At 37.5% G+C, this 17,603-nt stretch overlaps 1 protein-coding gene across 1 annotated transcript in view; it reads right to left on the bottom strand.

Moving 5' to 3' along the window:
- The window catches only part of LOC145774103 (carbonic anhydrase 2-like), a 59,201-nt gene that overhangs the window by 16,665 nt on the left and 24,933 nt on the right, over positions 1 to 17,603 (bottom strand). The window contains exons 4-5 of the mRNA XM_082585253.1: positions 3,453 to 3,517; positions 2,888 to 3,064 (exon numbers count right to left, since the gene is read on the bottom strand). Of these exons, the coding sequence (XP_082441379.1) occupies positions 2,888 to 3,064; positions 3,453 to 3,517 (242 nt within the window). The remainder of the gene's footprint in view (positions 1 to 2,887; positions 3,065 to 3,452; positions 3,518 to 17,603) is intronic.

Below are 17,603 nucleotides of genomic sequence, written 5' to 3'. Positions count from 1 at the left end.
AACCAATGCTTCGCGGACCACTTGTGATCCGTGCATAATTTTTGATAATTCTCAGAAAAGTTAAGATACTACTGTATTTCAATTTTTATAAAGATTAACATTAAAAATTACGAGTAACAAAACGTAGCCTATGATTGAGGGTATGTTTCAGACCTTATGCGATCTCGAAATAGGCACGAGTAGGACATTATCCAGGCATGGCACAACATCAAGGCTGTGGAGTCGAAGTCGTGGAGTTGGAATCGGAAAGATTTTGGAGTGTCTGAAGTCGGAGTCGTTAAAAAAAGGCCGACTCGAACTCCGACTCCGGCTTGATATTAAACAATAAAGAGTAAAATTTTTATTTGCAATCTTTTCAAAATGTTGTTTCTTGTTCTCCGTATTGAGCTTTATAGCTTCATCAAACAACAGAAGTGTCTGTTTTTGTCAGTTTTTACGAAAGTCGCCGTTTCCATTTCGATCACAACTTAAAGTGAAAATAAATTAAAAAAAGGTCAAAAAAATCTGGCAACCCTCCAAAATCTGGCAACACTGAGGCCGGAGTCGCGGTCGGAGTCGCCAGTTATAAAACGAGGAGTTGGAGTCGTACATTTTGCGTCCGGCTCCACATTTCCGTATAACATGACTTGTTGCATCTACAGGTAGGTGATGTATCTAGCGACATTTAGCAACACTGGTTTTCAGCGATGATACTTCAAGGTGTTGCAGAGATGAGCATGAACCGAAGCTGATTCACATCAGATGGTGGAAGAGAGGATAAAACCAGTGGAAAGATACTTTTATGCTTTGTATACTCACAATAGCCTACAAGCTACAAAATCTTAAATTTGTTACACCCCTTATGCCTTCAAAACAAATAACCTAGATGTATTAGTTAGAAAACAGCAGGTCTTTAATAGCTGTTTTATACACATTAAAGAAACTTTCGTACATAGGCTAACAGAAAGAAAAACCATGTTTTTTCAATAAAATCAAGCAGAGTTCCTAAGTAGGCTTGTTATGTTTCTAGAACATGATTTTGTATCTGTGATTTGCCGTTACTATGCATCATAAGAAATGGCTTTTAGTTTGTAACCTTATTAACCCTTTTGATTAAAAAAAAAGAAAACACTTCACTACAAAAATAACAAAAAGTACTGTAGGCTATAGCGCTTTTAAAATGATGATGATGATTATGTGCCTGATCTGATACAGACGTTGGCGATCATGGTCTTCCAAACTTCTCTGTCATTTGCCATTCGTATAAAATCGTTCGTTTTAACTGTTGTGTTTGTGGCCCATTGATTCAAGCTGTTTAAATAAGTTAATCTTTGTCGACCTCTGCTTCTTTTTCCCTGTATCATCCCCAATAGAGCTAATTTTTCCAAATCTCCATGTCTGTGAATATGACCTACAAATTGCATCTGACGCCTTCTAACTGTTGTTATTAATCTCCTTTCTGCATTTGCCAATTTCATAACTTCGTCATTACTCTTCTTTTCAATCCAAGATATCCTCAACATCCTTCTGAGAAACCACATCTCAGCAGCCTCTAGTCTTTTCTTCATATCTTTACTTATTGTCCAGCATTCACATCCGTAGGTTAGAATTGATTCTACATATGCTTTTAAAACTTTAATTTTGGTCTTTATTGTCATGTTGCGATTCCTGAAGACTGTGCTCATTTTACTGAAAGTATCCTTTGCTATGGCGATTCTCTTTTTAATTTCAGTGACACTTTTGCCATCGGAAGTTATAATATATCCAAGATATTTAAATTTATCAACTTGTTTCACTGTAATACCATTGAGTGTTAGGTTGCAATTTGGATAAGTTTTCTTTTTTGATACCGTCATGCATTCTGTTTTTCTTGAATTTAACTCTAAACCCATTGCTTTACTGTTATTGACAACAGAATTTAATAAGTCCTGTAGATTGTTTGCAGATTCTGCTATCAAGACTGTATCATCAGCGTATCTCAAGTTTGTTATATTTTGTCCTCCAACCTTTACTCCATTCATATTTTCGATGTCTCTCAAAATCATCTCACTGTAAACGTTGAAAAGATCTGGAGATAGGACACATCCTTGTCTGACGCCACGTTGTATCGATTTGAATTCGCTAAGATCGTTATTTATACGTATTGCAGCCGTTTGTTCCCAATAGAGGTTTCGTATGACTCTGAGGTCTTTACCGTCGATATCTAAAGAATGCAGTATATGGAATAATTTGGCATGTTGAACCTTATCAAAAGCTTTAGAAAAGTCTATGAAACATAGATAAAGATCCTTGTTCTTTTCTATACATCTCTCTGTTAACATTTTTAATGTAAAAATTCCATTTCTGGTCCCTTTGTCTGGGACAAATCCAAACTGTGCTGTTGAAATTTCCGGTTTTAGTTTTGGTCTCAATCTCATCATCACGATTCGGAGTAGGATCTTTGTTAGGTGACTCATAAGGCTAATTGTTCTGTGGAGTGAGCATTCTGTTGCTCCGGTTTTCTTTGGTAAAGTTATGAATATGGAACGTACCATATCACTAGGGATGTTTCCGGTGTCATAAATATGATTTAAGATCTCAGTGGTTAGGTCTAAACCCCACTCATCTAAAGCTTCGATAATTTCAACTGAGATATTATCTGGTCCAACTGCTCTTCCATGTTTTGTTTTGTTCATAGCGATTCTTACTTCTTCTTTCATGATAGCAGGACCTTCCATGGGTTTGGAGATGCCTGGCTTGTTTCCGCGTTCGTCGAAAAACAGCTCTTCAATGTATTCACACCAACGCTGCAGAATATCTTTTTGGTCCATCAGAATAGTTCCATCATTTGCCTTGATGCACAACTTTAAAATGATAGTTAACCCAAAAGCCATTTCAATAACAACTTTCTTAAGATATTTCGACTTACCGCTACGCAGTAACCAAATACAGCCAAACCATCCGACTTGTCTGCAGCCAATCCAAGGGAATCATATTTTGTGTTGTAATGAACAATATGAATCTCAGCAAAGGATTGAGCACCGTCCAATGTATGCTCCGATCCATTTTTTGAGGGTCCTCCCCAATGAAAATGAAACTGAGCAGCCTGTAGACACAATTTGGCAAGATATATAATTCAAGAGTCTCTATTATGAATATTTTTAAATGTTTGAGTGTTTGTTTAGAGGCCGAGATTAAAAAGGATTAATACCATTACTTTTGTCTAGACAAGTAGGCTAATATTGAAGATTTGTCCAGAAAGCTATATTTTCATAACTGTTTGCCAAACAGTGTCTCTTGCACGTTTTTTGCAGCAACAGTGCAACACTGCACACTTTTCGCACCAAAATAATACCCGAATGCAACAAATCAGATATCTTTTATCTCGACAACTGTTGAATTACTGTAGTTACTCACTCTTTGCGAAGTTAGTAGGCTTGTTTTATTCATGATGCAGTCTCCTAAATAGGCTTTACCTATTGTAAATGACTTACTTTAAATGGACTAGGCAAAAACTTTTCGTCGTTTATTGTGTAACCTCCTTCCAAATCCACTTGAACTGAAGAAAAAACGTACAAAACCATTGAAAATGAAAACAGGTTTAGTCTTCTAATGATTAGAAGGAAATCTAAAAAGAAATCTAATTAGAATCTAATTGTTTGCTGAGTTTAGCCTATAATTGAGGCTCTTTTGTTGATTTGATTTACATTTTTTGCAAATTTCTATACCAACACCAAATCAATTAAAAAAGAACGACTCGTTCGTTCTGAACGAGTGTACAAAAACTAAAAAAAGCGAATTGTTACAAGAAACAGGTCTACTGCATATTGTCAGCACGTCAGCGATATGTCAGATGAAAATTGGCAAAAAAGGTATTTGCACTGGACGGAAACAATCATGTTGGCTTCGCCATAGCACTCAAGCGTCATCAATTGTGTGCCATCACTAGACAAGGATTGAGCTGTCGCTGTAGGCCTACATACAACAATGAATGTCAAAGTCGAAGTAATGACTCCATCTGTGGTTTGTGAGTGTTTGGAAGAATATTTTGGTCCATACAAATATTGAAATTTTTGATTTCATGAAGTTGATAGTTATTGAACAAATTAAATAACTTATTGCCATTAAGTCATTTGTTACAATTTATTAAAAAATAAAACGTTTTGCTTATTGACTCATCCACCACAAAAATGTCAATCTTTTTGCCGTAGCCTACCATTAAGCCCTGTTGTGTGCCGAAAATTGTTCCACCAATATCAAAGTTTTAAATTTGTAGAGAGGTCGTGTTCTTTCTAATGCGTAGGCTATATTCTTCACAAATGAAATTTAATTTCTGACATTGCGTGTCTTTCTTGTCTTAATTTGGTTGGGCAGTCTTTGTCATGCGTCATAATACCGAGATGCAGATGAAAGATCTTGCCAATTTGAAGCAATACGGTACAAAATTTGGTTTTTATCGCTTTTTGAATTTTGCAAAACTTGCTCCTACACTTTTATTCTTTGCATAGATTTCCGCTTCGTATTGTAGTTTCCCTGCTTTGCTATACAGCGGCAAAATAATGCTCCCACTGCCTCAAAACCATTAAAAGCACACAGCTGTATCTTTGGCAGGATGCTAAATGTGGCATCTCTGAAGGTGGACACGAATATTGGTATCCTTGCCTTCATGTCCACTCCATATAAATCTTCAATTAATAGACATAAAGCCTGGATAAGATAAAAAACCTTAAAGTTATCTTTAATTTTTGCAAGACTATTGCCCACCCACGCATGTACTGGATAAATAATTTTTTTTTGTATGTTTACATATATGTGTAAAATATTGGACCGGTAGTAGGCCTATCCTATTAGATCAGTGTTTCTCAACCTTTTTTGGCCCAACGCCCTCTTTACAAACCGGCGAAATTTTACCGCCCCTCAACGAAAACGATTAATTACAAAAAGCTAATATATATTTACGAGCATAAAAACAGTATACAGGTAGTAGTGGTTACGTCATAATGGAACTCGCCAGATTTTGTGATATACCGCAGTGATGAGCAACCTTTTTGTGACTGTGGACCATAATTTTTTTTTAGAAATCTCTGTGGACCATAGCCTTTTTTGTATATCAGATTTATAATTGTGGCTTAAGTTTAGAAAAACAACATATTTATAAGTAATAAATTTAACCAAATATTTATAAGTAACAACTGACCAAATTTCGTAAAATTTTACGTCAGTGACTGCCTTGTTCTTAATGTTTGTCACACATTAAGTCATAATTACAAGTAAAAGTTTGATTCAATCTTAATCTTACTGTACCACGCTTATTAATATCAAGTCGGTTTCTTTTTTTACAAAAAAATATCATTAATAACAGAAAATCCAGCCTCAACTAGCCATGTTGTTGGAAAGGATATGATGAAAGATTGTAGGCTACAATTTCGTAAATCTGTGGATTAGAGCTCATTATTTCAGTATAACCAAAAACACCTTCCCTTTTTATTTTTGTAATATGCTCAACATTTTCTTTCATGTCTAACAGCTTTTCACATATTTTTGGATCAATATTTTCATTTGGTTCAAAGTTTGAAAGATCAAGAACTCATTTTGGGATATTTATTTCCAGAATGTCTTTAAACCGTCTCTCACAGTCTTCATGGAGACATTCCAAATGGTGGTAACAAGCGTTTATACAATTTTTTGAAAGATTACTGATTTCTAAATTCTTGAATAAAGATGTGTTTTTCTTTTGCAACAGATTTTTCCAATACATCAACTTATTCATGAAGCCCTTTATTTTCTGGATGGCTTTCACTAAGTCAGATTTTCTTCCTTGTATTGTCAAATTAAGTTGATTGATAGCTTCGAAAAAATCACTAAGATAAAATATTTTTGACTTGATTTCTGTATTTTCAAGCTTCTCCATAATGGTCTTTGCTTTGCAATCAGATTTAAGTGTGTGTGTCTTGAATTATTTTATCCGTGGACCACCGAAAATTCTTTGTGGACCACTTGTGGTCCACCTGGACCACGTTGCTCTTCACTGATATACCGTACTGAAAAATTACTGAATTTAAATTTTAAATAGATGGCGTTTGTAAACAAAACGGTTGGTCAATCAAATACGACGATGGTGTAAGAGAAATTGTTGGCTATCGTGCGAGCATGTAGAATAGATTATCCAGACAATGATGTGACGAAATGGTTACGCTGGTCGGTAGATGGCTTAAACCAGAATGCCCCCTAACATGGCCACCTGGAGATGCGGCCTGATTTGTCACAATTTGCAGATTTTGATTACAGCTACTGGTAGTGTTTCACTGAAATTTTTTGAAATGTTTTTACTTTATGCTGTCTCTTAATGATATAAAAGCTTTTTGTTGCCTTGGGGAAGCAAAAGCAAATGAGAAAAAATAAGTCGAAAAACGCTCAATCAGACTGTTATTAAAAAATTAACAATCTGACTAAAATCTTTCAAATCAAATTTTCTTTGTTTTTCAACAGCTGATGATGTTAAAACGTATTGTGTCATCTGGGGAAAACAGTAAAGAAAGCGTAAAAACCTAATTAAAAAAAATCATTTAAGCAGTCGTCCAAAGTTGGCAAAATCTGGAAATTTCTGCAAAATGTGACAAATCTGGCCGTATCTTTAGACAGCCATGCCCCTAATTATCAAAACGCCACCCTTAAACCGAGATAATCATACCGCCTCCCCTGCAAAATCAAAACGCTCCCCGGGGGGCGGTACCGTCCCCGTTGAAAACCACTGTATTAGATTGTGAAAATGAAAATTAAAGAGATAGATATGTAAAGCGATATGGCAATGCGTGTGACCAGCGTCGTGATGAGAAATGGCATATCATTTACAAGATTATGTAAGCTCACGTATTATAGCCAGGGGCTCCGAGAAATAGGGGAAGTCGGCTAAATTTCTTCCCTAGTAGGCCCCCTATAACACTGTAAAGGAAAAAGAGTAGTTTTGGGGTTTTTCACTTTTGAGGGGGGCCCATTTTTTGCTAAGCTTACAAAAATAAAAATGTAGCCTACCAACTTAAAAATGAACAAATTTTCGAGTGAAATGGGTAGTTTCAAGTATTTTTCTCTACTGCAGATAGGCAGGGCCGGAATAAGGTTTTGATGGACCTGGGGCTATATGGTAATCTAAGGCCTATATTTCATTCCCCTCATTGTACCAATCACAATTAAAATAAAATAACAAAAATTATACCCGAAGTACAGTATTTAATTATTAAACACAATCAAATGAGATGTTTTCTGGATTTAGACAAATCAAAGCTGTTAATAACATCATCGTTGTCTATTTTTTCCAAAATTTTGTTTTCGATGCAGAGTAAAGGTAAGAATGCAACTTTTTCTGGCCCGTGGATGAACGCAGTTGGTTCTTTACTCTTTTAAGAACCGAAAATGAGCGCTCGCTTGAACAATTGGAAATCATCAGACAAAGATACATTCTTAGTACAACCAGTGGCGCCGCCAGACCTTTAACATTGGGGGGGCAAAATATTGACAGTGCAAGACAGTAGCAAAGTCAACAATTTTGAAAAGGGGGGGTGTTGACAGCAGGCGGGCGAAGCCCGATGGCGTGTTCGCCGAAGGCGACACTTAGCGGTGGAGGTCTGGGGGGCCTCCCCCAGAAAATTTTGAAAAATTACTTTCAGTTTGGTGCATTTTGAGAGCATTTTCAACAAAAATGTGGGTATTAATATTTCTGTAAAATGGTGCTGTCCGGTGGCATAGCAAAAGGATAAGATCATGTTTTCTTCGTCATTTTTCGGAAATAAAGCTAAGTCTCTATGTTTTCTTGTTGCTAATTTCAGACTGAGATATTTGAATGTTTGGTAGCCTATTGGCAAAACTCGCTCTTTTAATGCAGTTTTGTTTAAAATTAGGCAAACTTTGTTTTAGAGACATAGGTTGATTGCTTTTTTTTGCGAGATTATTACAGTTTTATTATTTATCAATTTTCTCCTTAGTTGATCCAAAAAACGACCTTATTCCGGTAAGTCACTAACTTTTCTGCTCTGAAGTCAATCCAAAGTTTAGAAAATGTAACGTCATAGAGGTCATACATCTTGATGAGTGTCAAACAAAAAGCTTTGAGACAATGAAGTTACTTTAGGTTTAGGCTATTTCTGATATATTCAAGTTTTGTATAACGAATAGCTGTTTAGATGTTAACCTAGATCGAACAAGCGATCTCAGCAGTTGCAGATGGCTTGCATCCTTGCAGTTTGACGAGAAATTACATCATAGGCTAAAAAATTTTTTGTAAACAATGTATTAACATCCGTAAATTCAATTTGAAAGGTTGAAACCCCCGAACCCCCTCCCTTGGCTACGCCACTGGTGCAAGATAGTGGTATATTATTTAATTTCTCTTGTTTTCTACCAAGGCTGGAAAAAATGTTTAGCTTCCCGGGAATCTTTTTTTAGAGAAAAAATTTCCCGCGGTTTACAATCACGATAATGAGAACCTTATATTTTACTGATCTCCGGAGCTGACGTAAACCTTAAAAGTCATGTCGACATATTCTTGATGCCCCCCTTATCGAAAATTGTTCTTTGTATTACCGCTTTGAAGGAGGATGACGACTATGAACAAAAGAATAAATTTTGAACTTCATTTTGAATTGAAAAGACATGACGTAATGTCTTCCAACCTTAGTTATATACTTTTTCATTACGTAACGTCTTGTAGGAATAAATTGAAAATCAGAATGATCACTCAAAATGAAAGCAATGAGACTACGAATACTCACTAAACCAATCAATCAATGGTCTTGTTGCACTGAAGATGACAACCTTATATTTTACTGATCTCCGGAAACCCTTTGAAGGTTGGGGGGGGCTGTCAATTCAACTTTTTTGTATCAACAGTTATATCTCTAAAACCACTGAGGCAGCGACTACGAGATTTCTTGACTTTTCCTAACTTTTATTCACCTCTATTGAGCTGAAATTTTGAGCGAATAAAGGTTATAAATTGAAAGATATAAGGCATTTCTCAGCACATCCTCTGAAATATTTCATATTCTATTGTGAAACATTTTCCCACCAGCTTGATGAAAGTAGTTAATTTGGCCCATGTCTCGTTAATCCTAATTGTTTCACAGCGTGAAGGGCATTGGCTGTATGTAAAATAATGTAAAAAAAATTAATCACAACATTACTATGCACGTTCTTCATTACTCTACCAAAAAATAATGTGTAAACTCACGCTACAAATTACACTCATAAGTGACCTCAACATTTCAACGTATATGAGCAGTTCTAAAATTCACATAGTTTTAATTTTCGGATATGCTCAGCGTGAATAATTTTACAAAGTGAATCCCAAATTTTGAAACCGTGCCAAAATAACAGAGATATCACTCCTAAAGCATAAGAAGAATTGACAGCCCCCCCCCAAACTGAGCAAGACTCCAGGAGCCCAACCTTCTAAGGGCTAAAAGTCATGTCGACTTATTCTTGATGCCCCCCTTATCGAAAATTGTTCTTTGTAGTACCGCTTTGAAGGTGGATTACGACTATGAATAAAAGAATAAATTTTAAACTTCATATTTGTATTGAAAATACATGACGTAATGTCTTCCAACCTTATCACATTTTTTTCGTTACGTAATATTTACCACCACCAAACTACTTTTGACGATCGAATTTGTTAATTTATTATTCGGTAAAATGTTTAAATGATGTCACGTCATTATGCCGATTTGAGATATAATTTCATTTATGACGTCGTATGGATGAAAAACTTTTACAAGTTTTATACTCTGCTGAGATTAAAGAGGAAACATAAATGATAAATATTGGAGAAATTGAGTCTCCTTTACAACTTAAGAATCTAACAACTCAAAACTGCTGAAACAAAACGTTTTGTTTAAGTGAAAGAATCACTGCAAGCAACCAATACCAAAATGCGCGCGGAAGAAGTCATGGGAGTGTGAGGTATCAAAAATTTAACAGGTTGTTATTTCTTTACATCAATGTGACGTTAGTTAAAACTTTAAAAAGTCTATATCTTTGCTTTTGTAGAAAATCTTTTTATCTACTGTACAATTTAGTCATCAAGGTTTTCCATATTATACTTTTTTTTAAAGAGAGAGCTTTTACCTCCCCCCCCTCCCCCCTTGCAACTTGAGTTGACTTACTTGAGGTTGGAATCCAAATATTAAAAAAATAATATTAATATGTATTAATAAAAAAAAAAATTAAAAAGATGATGCCCAAAACATTGGGGGGGCAGCTGCCCCGCCTGCCCCCCCCCTGCCGGCGCCACTGAGTACAACAGATATATTAGAAAATGCATGCATAAACTCATTTTCATTGGTGAATAAAAACATTTAAGTTTCTTTGCTGCATTCGCTGTTAAAATGGTGTTGTTTTAGCAGTGCAGAAAAATGAATCATCTCTTCAGGCAGTGATTATTCTTGATCATCTGGATAATAGTGAAGCAATGTTTTAGCACTCTCTTCAATTTTACAGTTTGACATGGTGTTTAATTCCGCCAGAAACAAAAATCGTATTTGAACACGTTTGCATGCTGCAATTCTGGATTTCATACACAAAATAATTTGGTCAATGATTGGCAAACATAAGTCTACTTTGAATCTGCTCGATGGATCAAGTAATGTATCTTCAGATCCACCTTCGCTAGCCAAGCATAGTCTACTTTTCTTCCCTTCTTACTTGAACTTTCTTCAATATAATGATGACAGCCACTTAATACTCTAGCCTACCCTTTTCTTCGAATTCTTGAAATTTGGATCTTAACCCTTAGAAGGTTGGGCTTCTGGAGTCTTGCTCAGTTTGGGGGGGAGGGGGGCTGTCGATTCTTCTTATGCTTTAGGAGTGATATCTCTATTATTTTTTAAGACACTGCTTCAAAATTTGGGATTCACTTTGTAAAATTATTCACGTTAAGCATATCCGAAAATTGAAACTATGTGAATTTTAGAACTGCTCATATACTTTGAAATATTGAGGTGACTTATGACTGTAATTGTAGCGTGAGTTTAGCCTACACATTATTTTTTGGTAGAGTAATGAAGAACATGCATTGCAATGTTGTGATTAAACTTTTTTTACATAATTTTACATACAGCCAATTCCCTTCACGCTGTGAAGCAGTTAGGAAGGCCAAATTAATTACTTTCATCCAGCTGGTGGGAAAATTTTGAGCAATAGAATATGAAATATTTCAGAGGATGTGCTGAGAAATGCCTTATATCTCTCAATTTATAACCTTTATTCGCTCAAAATTTCAGCTCAATAGAGGTGAATAAAAGTTAGGAAAAGTCAAGAAATCTCGTAGTCGCAGCCTCAGTGGTTTTAGAGATAGGCCTACAACTGTTGATACAAAAAAGTTGAATTGACAGCCCCCCTTAACCTTCAAAGGGTTAAAGTTTGAACAAAGTCATGTAGACCTTGAAGCAAATTTGTTGTCTTATTCAAAGTAATTTTGCTATCCTGCAGCGCCCGACTAGTTTTATAAAACCGTTCGATTATGCTCGACCATAATTTTAACTCATATAAAATAACGCCAGATCTCGTGCCCCCTTGGAAATTAGCTGACGCCCCCTGGTTAAGAACCTCTGGTTCACACAGTTAGCATTCGTTCTATGATTTTCGTCCTTTATTCTTCCAATCCTGATAATAAGCATGCCAGTTGCTCTTAGTAAGTTGTTATGGGTGGGCCTATTTTTTTGGTGGGCCTAGGGATGCAGCCCCGTCAGACCCCGCCTTAATCCGGCCCTGCAGATAGGCTACTACTTTATTTGTTTCTCACCAAAAACAAATCGTTGTCGTATTAAGGCAGGCTATGTTCAACTGCTTCAATACGTAAACTCTGCTGTTATTAAGCCTAATGATTTCTGTGTCACTGAACGATTTGTGTTGTTTAACTCGAAAACTGGTTAAGTTTACTGCTTCAGCTAAGCGTGTAGCTGACTATTTTTGCTTGACCAATCGAACCATGACTTCAAAAACTGGTTGGCCAGGCATTTGATCCAACATGCCTGGAAAGGTGAAAATTTTCAATCCAGAATAATGAAACTAAACCTTCCTGCTTATTTTCTGCTTATGGATGGCCTTGCTTTAAATCTAGTTAGGCTCATAGTGTACACTGTACGGTATTGTCCAAATGTCCACATGTCATAGCAATTTTGGAGTAGCCTAATTGATCGAATGTAAGCTTGTGTCATTTTCAATTGTAACCGGCCAGATAGGAAATTCTAAAAAAAGCTGTCCCATTATTTGAGCAGCCTACTTGGAGCCTACAGTTTAAAATCTATGTGGATTACAGTCCTATTATGGTGGACTACAGTCCTATTACGTGGATTACCGTCGTAAACGAGATTCACTCAACCAACTTATTCATATAGCGAAAACAGGCCCGTAGCCAGGGGGGGTTCTCGGGGTTCTCGGAAACCCCCCCTTGAGCCGAAAAGGTCAACATTTTTGGAGCAGTGTAGTGTATACAATCACAGGATCAGCTGAAACCTTCCAGATAGTTCTGCATAAGAGGTTCTTTAATGTGGCTTTTTTGTTTGGCTTGAGGCTGCTGAATTTCTATGTGGTTAAGCGTTATTGCTGTGAAATTTTGTAGTGAGTAAATTGTATGATGATGATCTTCCAGCACCTGAGATGATGCAGCAAGAGTTTATTCGCTGGCCAATTACTGGAGAAAAGAAACCCGGCCCTAGTAGACTACTTGTGCAGAAGCACTCAAGTATAGTAGGCTACTCAGTAGGATCCAAATATCATAAATTGGCTATGGACAAATTACTATAAGGATATCAGCAACAACTCCAGTTTCTTCATGTGAATGCGAGAGGGCAACAAGTGTTCTTGGGCGGCTTCATACCTTCAACAGATTTACCACGAAAGAAGAACGCTTGACCTGGCTTAATTGTCCTGCTTCATACTCACTACAACCAAAGCATCGACCTGAATGAAGTCATCGCAGTGTTTTCACAGCAATACCCGAGGAAAATGGAATTGGGCAACATTCTTTTATCATAGCTGTGGCCTGCTTATGATGTTTTATTAAGTGCTCTTTTGATTACGTGGAATCTTTGTTGATGACCACATCGGTTCCCAAGGGCGCTGGAACGACTTTTTACTGGGTGGGGGGGGGGGGGGCAGAATTATCAAGAAAAGGCACTTTTGTTGCTAAAAAGCCTTTTTTTAAGTTTTAAGATAAGATATAGCGATAATTCTGAGCAATTCGATAATCTGTTGTCGTTGTTTGTCTGTTGTCTGTCATTATGGTACAAAACCACGTTTTTACTCGCCTCATAGCGCTAAAACTGCGTTCAGCATTGACCCTGACGAGCGCGATTGTAAGATAAATGCACAAAAGTTTGTGTATTTTCGAAAGACCGTCTTTGTTGCTTGTTTAGAACCCCGAAAATCGTACACAATTCTGTTATCTTAGACAATTTAGGCTAAAAGCAAATAGCAGAAATTGTTATATTGGAAAATGTGCAGTAGCTTACATGACTTTAAAAGGGCATTCGCCCCCTCGCTTCCGCCGCCCCTGTCAGTTCCACCGTAGATGTACTACCGGTATTGTTAATGTGAAAATTGTTTGTACGCTATTTATTTATTTCGTTATTGTAGGCCTAATGTTGACAATTTGAAGTTTGTTTTGTTTGTTGGTCTATATATTATGTAGCCTACTGGCTACTGCCACTTCTTATGTTTTGATTGCTTGTTTGTGAACACGCTAAAAAGAAAGTGTTTTCAAAAGGTCCATATTATTGGATTTGGGAACCCCCCCTTGAGAATGTCTGGCTATGGGCCTGCGAAAGGACTGTTCAAGTGTTTAATGGCCAATCAACTGACGAATTACAGGAAGGTGTAAACAAAATTAGAGAAAGCTGGAAAGAGTAGGCTACTCGCAAGCTAAGTTTGTTGTGGGAAGTATGAAAGTATGGAGAAGTATGAAATATGAATTAAAAAGATTCTCTGGGAACGGAACTCTCCTACAAAACTGCTTCACCGGTTCAATCATACAAACGAAGTTAATTTCTATCACAGGCTATGTAGTAAAAGTGTCGCTAGCTGTTGATAGTCTAGTAACAAAGTAGGCTATAAAGAAACTCAAACACATCATCGATTAGTTTGAAATTCTATGGAAATTTCATCGTAGGGCTATGTCTGAGGTGCAGTTGCAAGCATGTAGAACAATTTAACCCTTTGACCCCAAATTTTAAAGTGCTTGTTTTGGACAAAAAATCAGCTCCGATGATGAAATTAAAGCTCAATAGGAAAGGACGTAACAGACTACAAAAATCATAACTTATAAATAGCCTACTGTAGAAAAACCAAAACAACTCGAAATTTAACAAACAAGTCATACAGTAGCCCATGCACAAACCAAACTGATGCTGGTCTATTTTTGAGCAATGGTGAAACTATTGAGAGATTTAGCTAAAAAACGCATATTGGGCCTACATATTAGCTCACAAGAAAGATTAAGAGTATATATAGTATCGCATTCATTGCAAATGATTTGCAATGAATGTTCCTGGCAAACGTTGAGTTTGCAAGTAGCACAGAATTGTCTGCATTTTTGGTGTTTGTGTTTTTTGCAAAGATAGGATCTAGACTTCTTTGATTTTGGCGCCTGATTTTAAATAGCTGTTTCTTTTATTTTGTTGCGGATTTAAATGTCTTGTTGATATTGAAGTCGAAGCTGGTAATCCAGCAAGCTCTTTTCCTTGTTGGATCTAAAATTGTCTTCTCTTTCACGCTGAATGTGCTGCTATTTTCGCCTTGCAATTGATGCCATATCACAAAAGCATTGACAGCAGTGACATCGATCATATTGTAAAATACAGCTATCGGCCAGCTTCTCGTCATTCTTTTGGAAGTGTATTTCCTAACCATTGTGTCAATAGTGTCGACTCCTCTTTTAGTGCTGTTGTAATCCAAGATTACTTCGAATCCATTGGACCCCACGGTACAAGATGCTATTATTTTTTTCTATCCTACCGTGGCCATGATCCTACCAACTTTTGTTTGAAATCAATAATTATTATATTGTCCTAAAGATCAAGCAAAGCTGTGAAAAGTCAAGGTATATCAATATCGCATCTGCTATATGTCCTCAGAAATCGCAGAGCAAAATTAGTTTTGGGGTTCATTTGACCCCACGGTAGACAGAGGGTTAAACAAGTTGTAGCCTACAATAATGACATTTTGGATGAGTTGGTACTTTTGAAAGATACCTAGCAAACTTGAGCTTCAAACTGGAACTCATCACCCAGGATCTTTACTCAAAGAGATTTAATCGAAATTTTCGAAACACTTTTCCAAATATTTTGTTGCTTTGAGAATCTTTTACGTAAACCGGTAGGCTACCTACAACGGTTGCGTGTTTACACTGAAATTTGTAAAGAATTGCTTGTAAACAATGACTCAAAACTGATTGAACAGCCAGTAGGCCTACATGTTGTGCACCAAATCATACGTTGCATTTGATGCTTTGATCCGTAACTTTGCATTGCTATAGGTCAGGACTCAGGCCCGTAGCCAGACATTTTCAAGGGGGGTTCCCAAATCTAAAAATATGGACCTTTTGATAACATTTTCTTCATGGCGTGTCCACAAGCAAGCAATCAAAACATAGGAAGTGGCAGTACATAATATATAGACCAACAAACAAAACAAACTTCAAATTGTCAACATTACAAAAACGAAATAAATAAATAGGCTACAAACAATTTTCACATTAACAATAGCACATCTACAGTGGAACCGACGGGGCGCTGGAAGCGGGGGGCAGAGGGGGCGGATGCCCTTTTAAGGTCATGTAAGCTACTTCACATTTTGCAATGTAACAATTTCTGCTATTCGCTTTTAGTCTAAATTGTCTACGATATGCGAGGTTCTAAACCAGGGATCCGCAAATAGTGGGTCGCGAGACCATCCACAGTGGGTCACAAAAGAGTTTAAACTTACTATAAATATAACTTGTATGTCAAAAATAAATATAATCATATACTCTTTGATGTACTGAGTTTCGTACAATTTTGTACAAGAAAATTCTACTTTCCAAAGTGGTACAGTAGTCCCGGCTTATTAAACCCAAGGTTATAAAGCTAGAAGACACCTTGAGCCAGGACATGAAAACTCTCTCAGCTTATCTCCAGAACTTGCTACTGAAACTCAGCGAAACCAAAACTGTGGCAGCAGCTTTCCACCTACACAATCGGGAAGCTGATCGTGAGCTACATGTTCAAGAACAATGGAAAACCTCTGTCCTTCTGCCCCGAACCAGAATACCTTGGGGTGACACTAGACCAGGGCTTCCCGATTGGGGGTGCTCGCATCTCCTGGGGGTGCGAGTAGCTGTTGCTAGGGGTGCGAGAATCCACCGAGAAAGAAGAGCTATACCGTATATGGAGATGGATTTTGTTTAACGAGGGAGGTAATGATTATCTCTCAGAGCATTCTATGTTGGCCTATACAGCACAATGCACAACAACAACAAGAAAATAGGCTACCACCCGACAAGTTGCTGAGGCTGTGGTCCGAACGTCACATAATTGGTGGCGGGAGAATGCGATATTATTGTGTCAGCAATTTGCTCATTGCTTGCAATTATTTGTTCATTCTTGTTGGCAATTTCTTATCGTACACATTGGGAAAGAACGCGTTTTAAGCGAGAACAAAGTTTTTCTCGTTGTAGACTGTGGATTGACTTACGAAAAGGAAAGTGTCAACTGTTATTTCAGTCTACTAGTCAAACAGATAATTGCAAAGAGGCAGGTGAAAAGTCAAAGATTTTGATTAACGCCATTATGTTCTCAGTTTATGTTATTTCTTTATTTATTCGCTTTTGCATTTTGTGTGATTGCGTTGTTGAAGGCTGCCCTTTTTCCTATTCGTTAGCCATATCAAGGCCGGTGAGCTGCTTTTCTGCGTTGTTTTTGTACATATTTTGAATTTTTTCTCAGAACCACTCCGCTTCAAAACAGGGGGTGCGAGATTGGCTTCATCAATCCAATGGGGTGTGGGGTGATAAACGAATCGGGAAGCCCTGCACTAAACAAATTGCTCACATACTAGGCTACCACCATTTGGTGTCACTGCGCAAGAAACTGACATTCCGTGCTGGGCTACTCAAGTGCCTGGCAGGCTCCAGCTGGGGGGCGAGAGCTGACACTTTGCGTATAGCAGCCTTAGCCCTTGTCTACTCTTTGGCAGAATACTGTGCAAATGTTTGGTGCTGTAGTGCTCACTGCCACAACATCGACACTGCCATAAACGGACCAGAAATGAAATTCTGAACAGAAGTTATAAGTACCACCAGACTCCATTCGTTCATTTCCTACTCCGACGCATGCTCCATAGGCCTGACATTACAAAGACAGGCATGGGTGCGCCTCAACAATCTTCGTACGGGCGTCAGGCTTTTCTGCTCAACCATGCACCAATGCTAAATGGCCTCTTCCTCCTCCTGTGAATGTGGTGCCGAAGAACAGACCGCAGACCACATTATCAATGACTGTATAGGCTGTCACCTTCAAACCACCTCACGGAGTGGAAGGTTTGCGCTTCTTGGATGATGAAACCAAAGACTGGCTGCTCTCTAATAGCCTTCCAGTGTAGTCCTGGAACATCATGAA

The sequence above is a fragment of the Aplidium turbinatum genome, chromosome 7, assembly GCF_918807975.1.
Source record: "Aplidium turbinatum chromosome 7, kaAplTurb1.1, whole genome shotgun sequence".
Classification (NCBI taxonomy): domain Eukaryota; kingdom Metazoa; phylum Chordata; class Ascidiacea; order Aplousobranchia; family Polyclinidae; genus Aplidium; species Aplidium turbinatum.
This window is presented reverse-complemented; position numbering and strand designations above follow the sequence as displayed.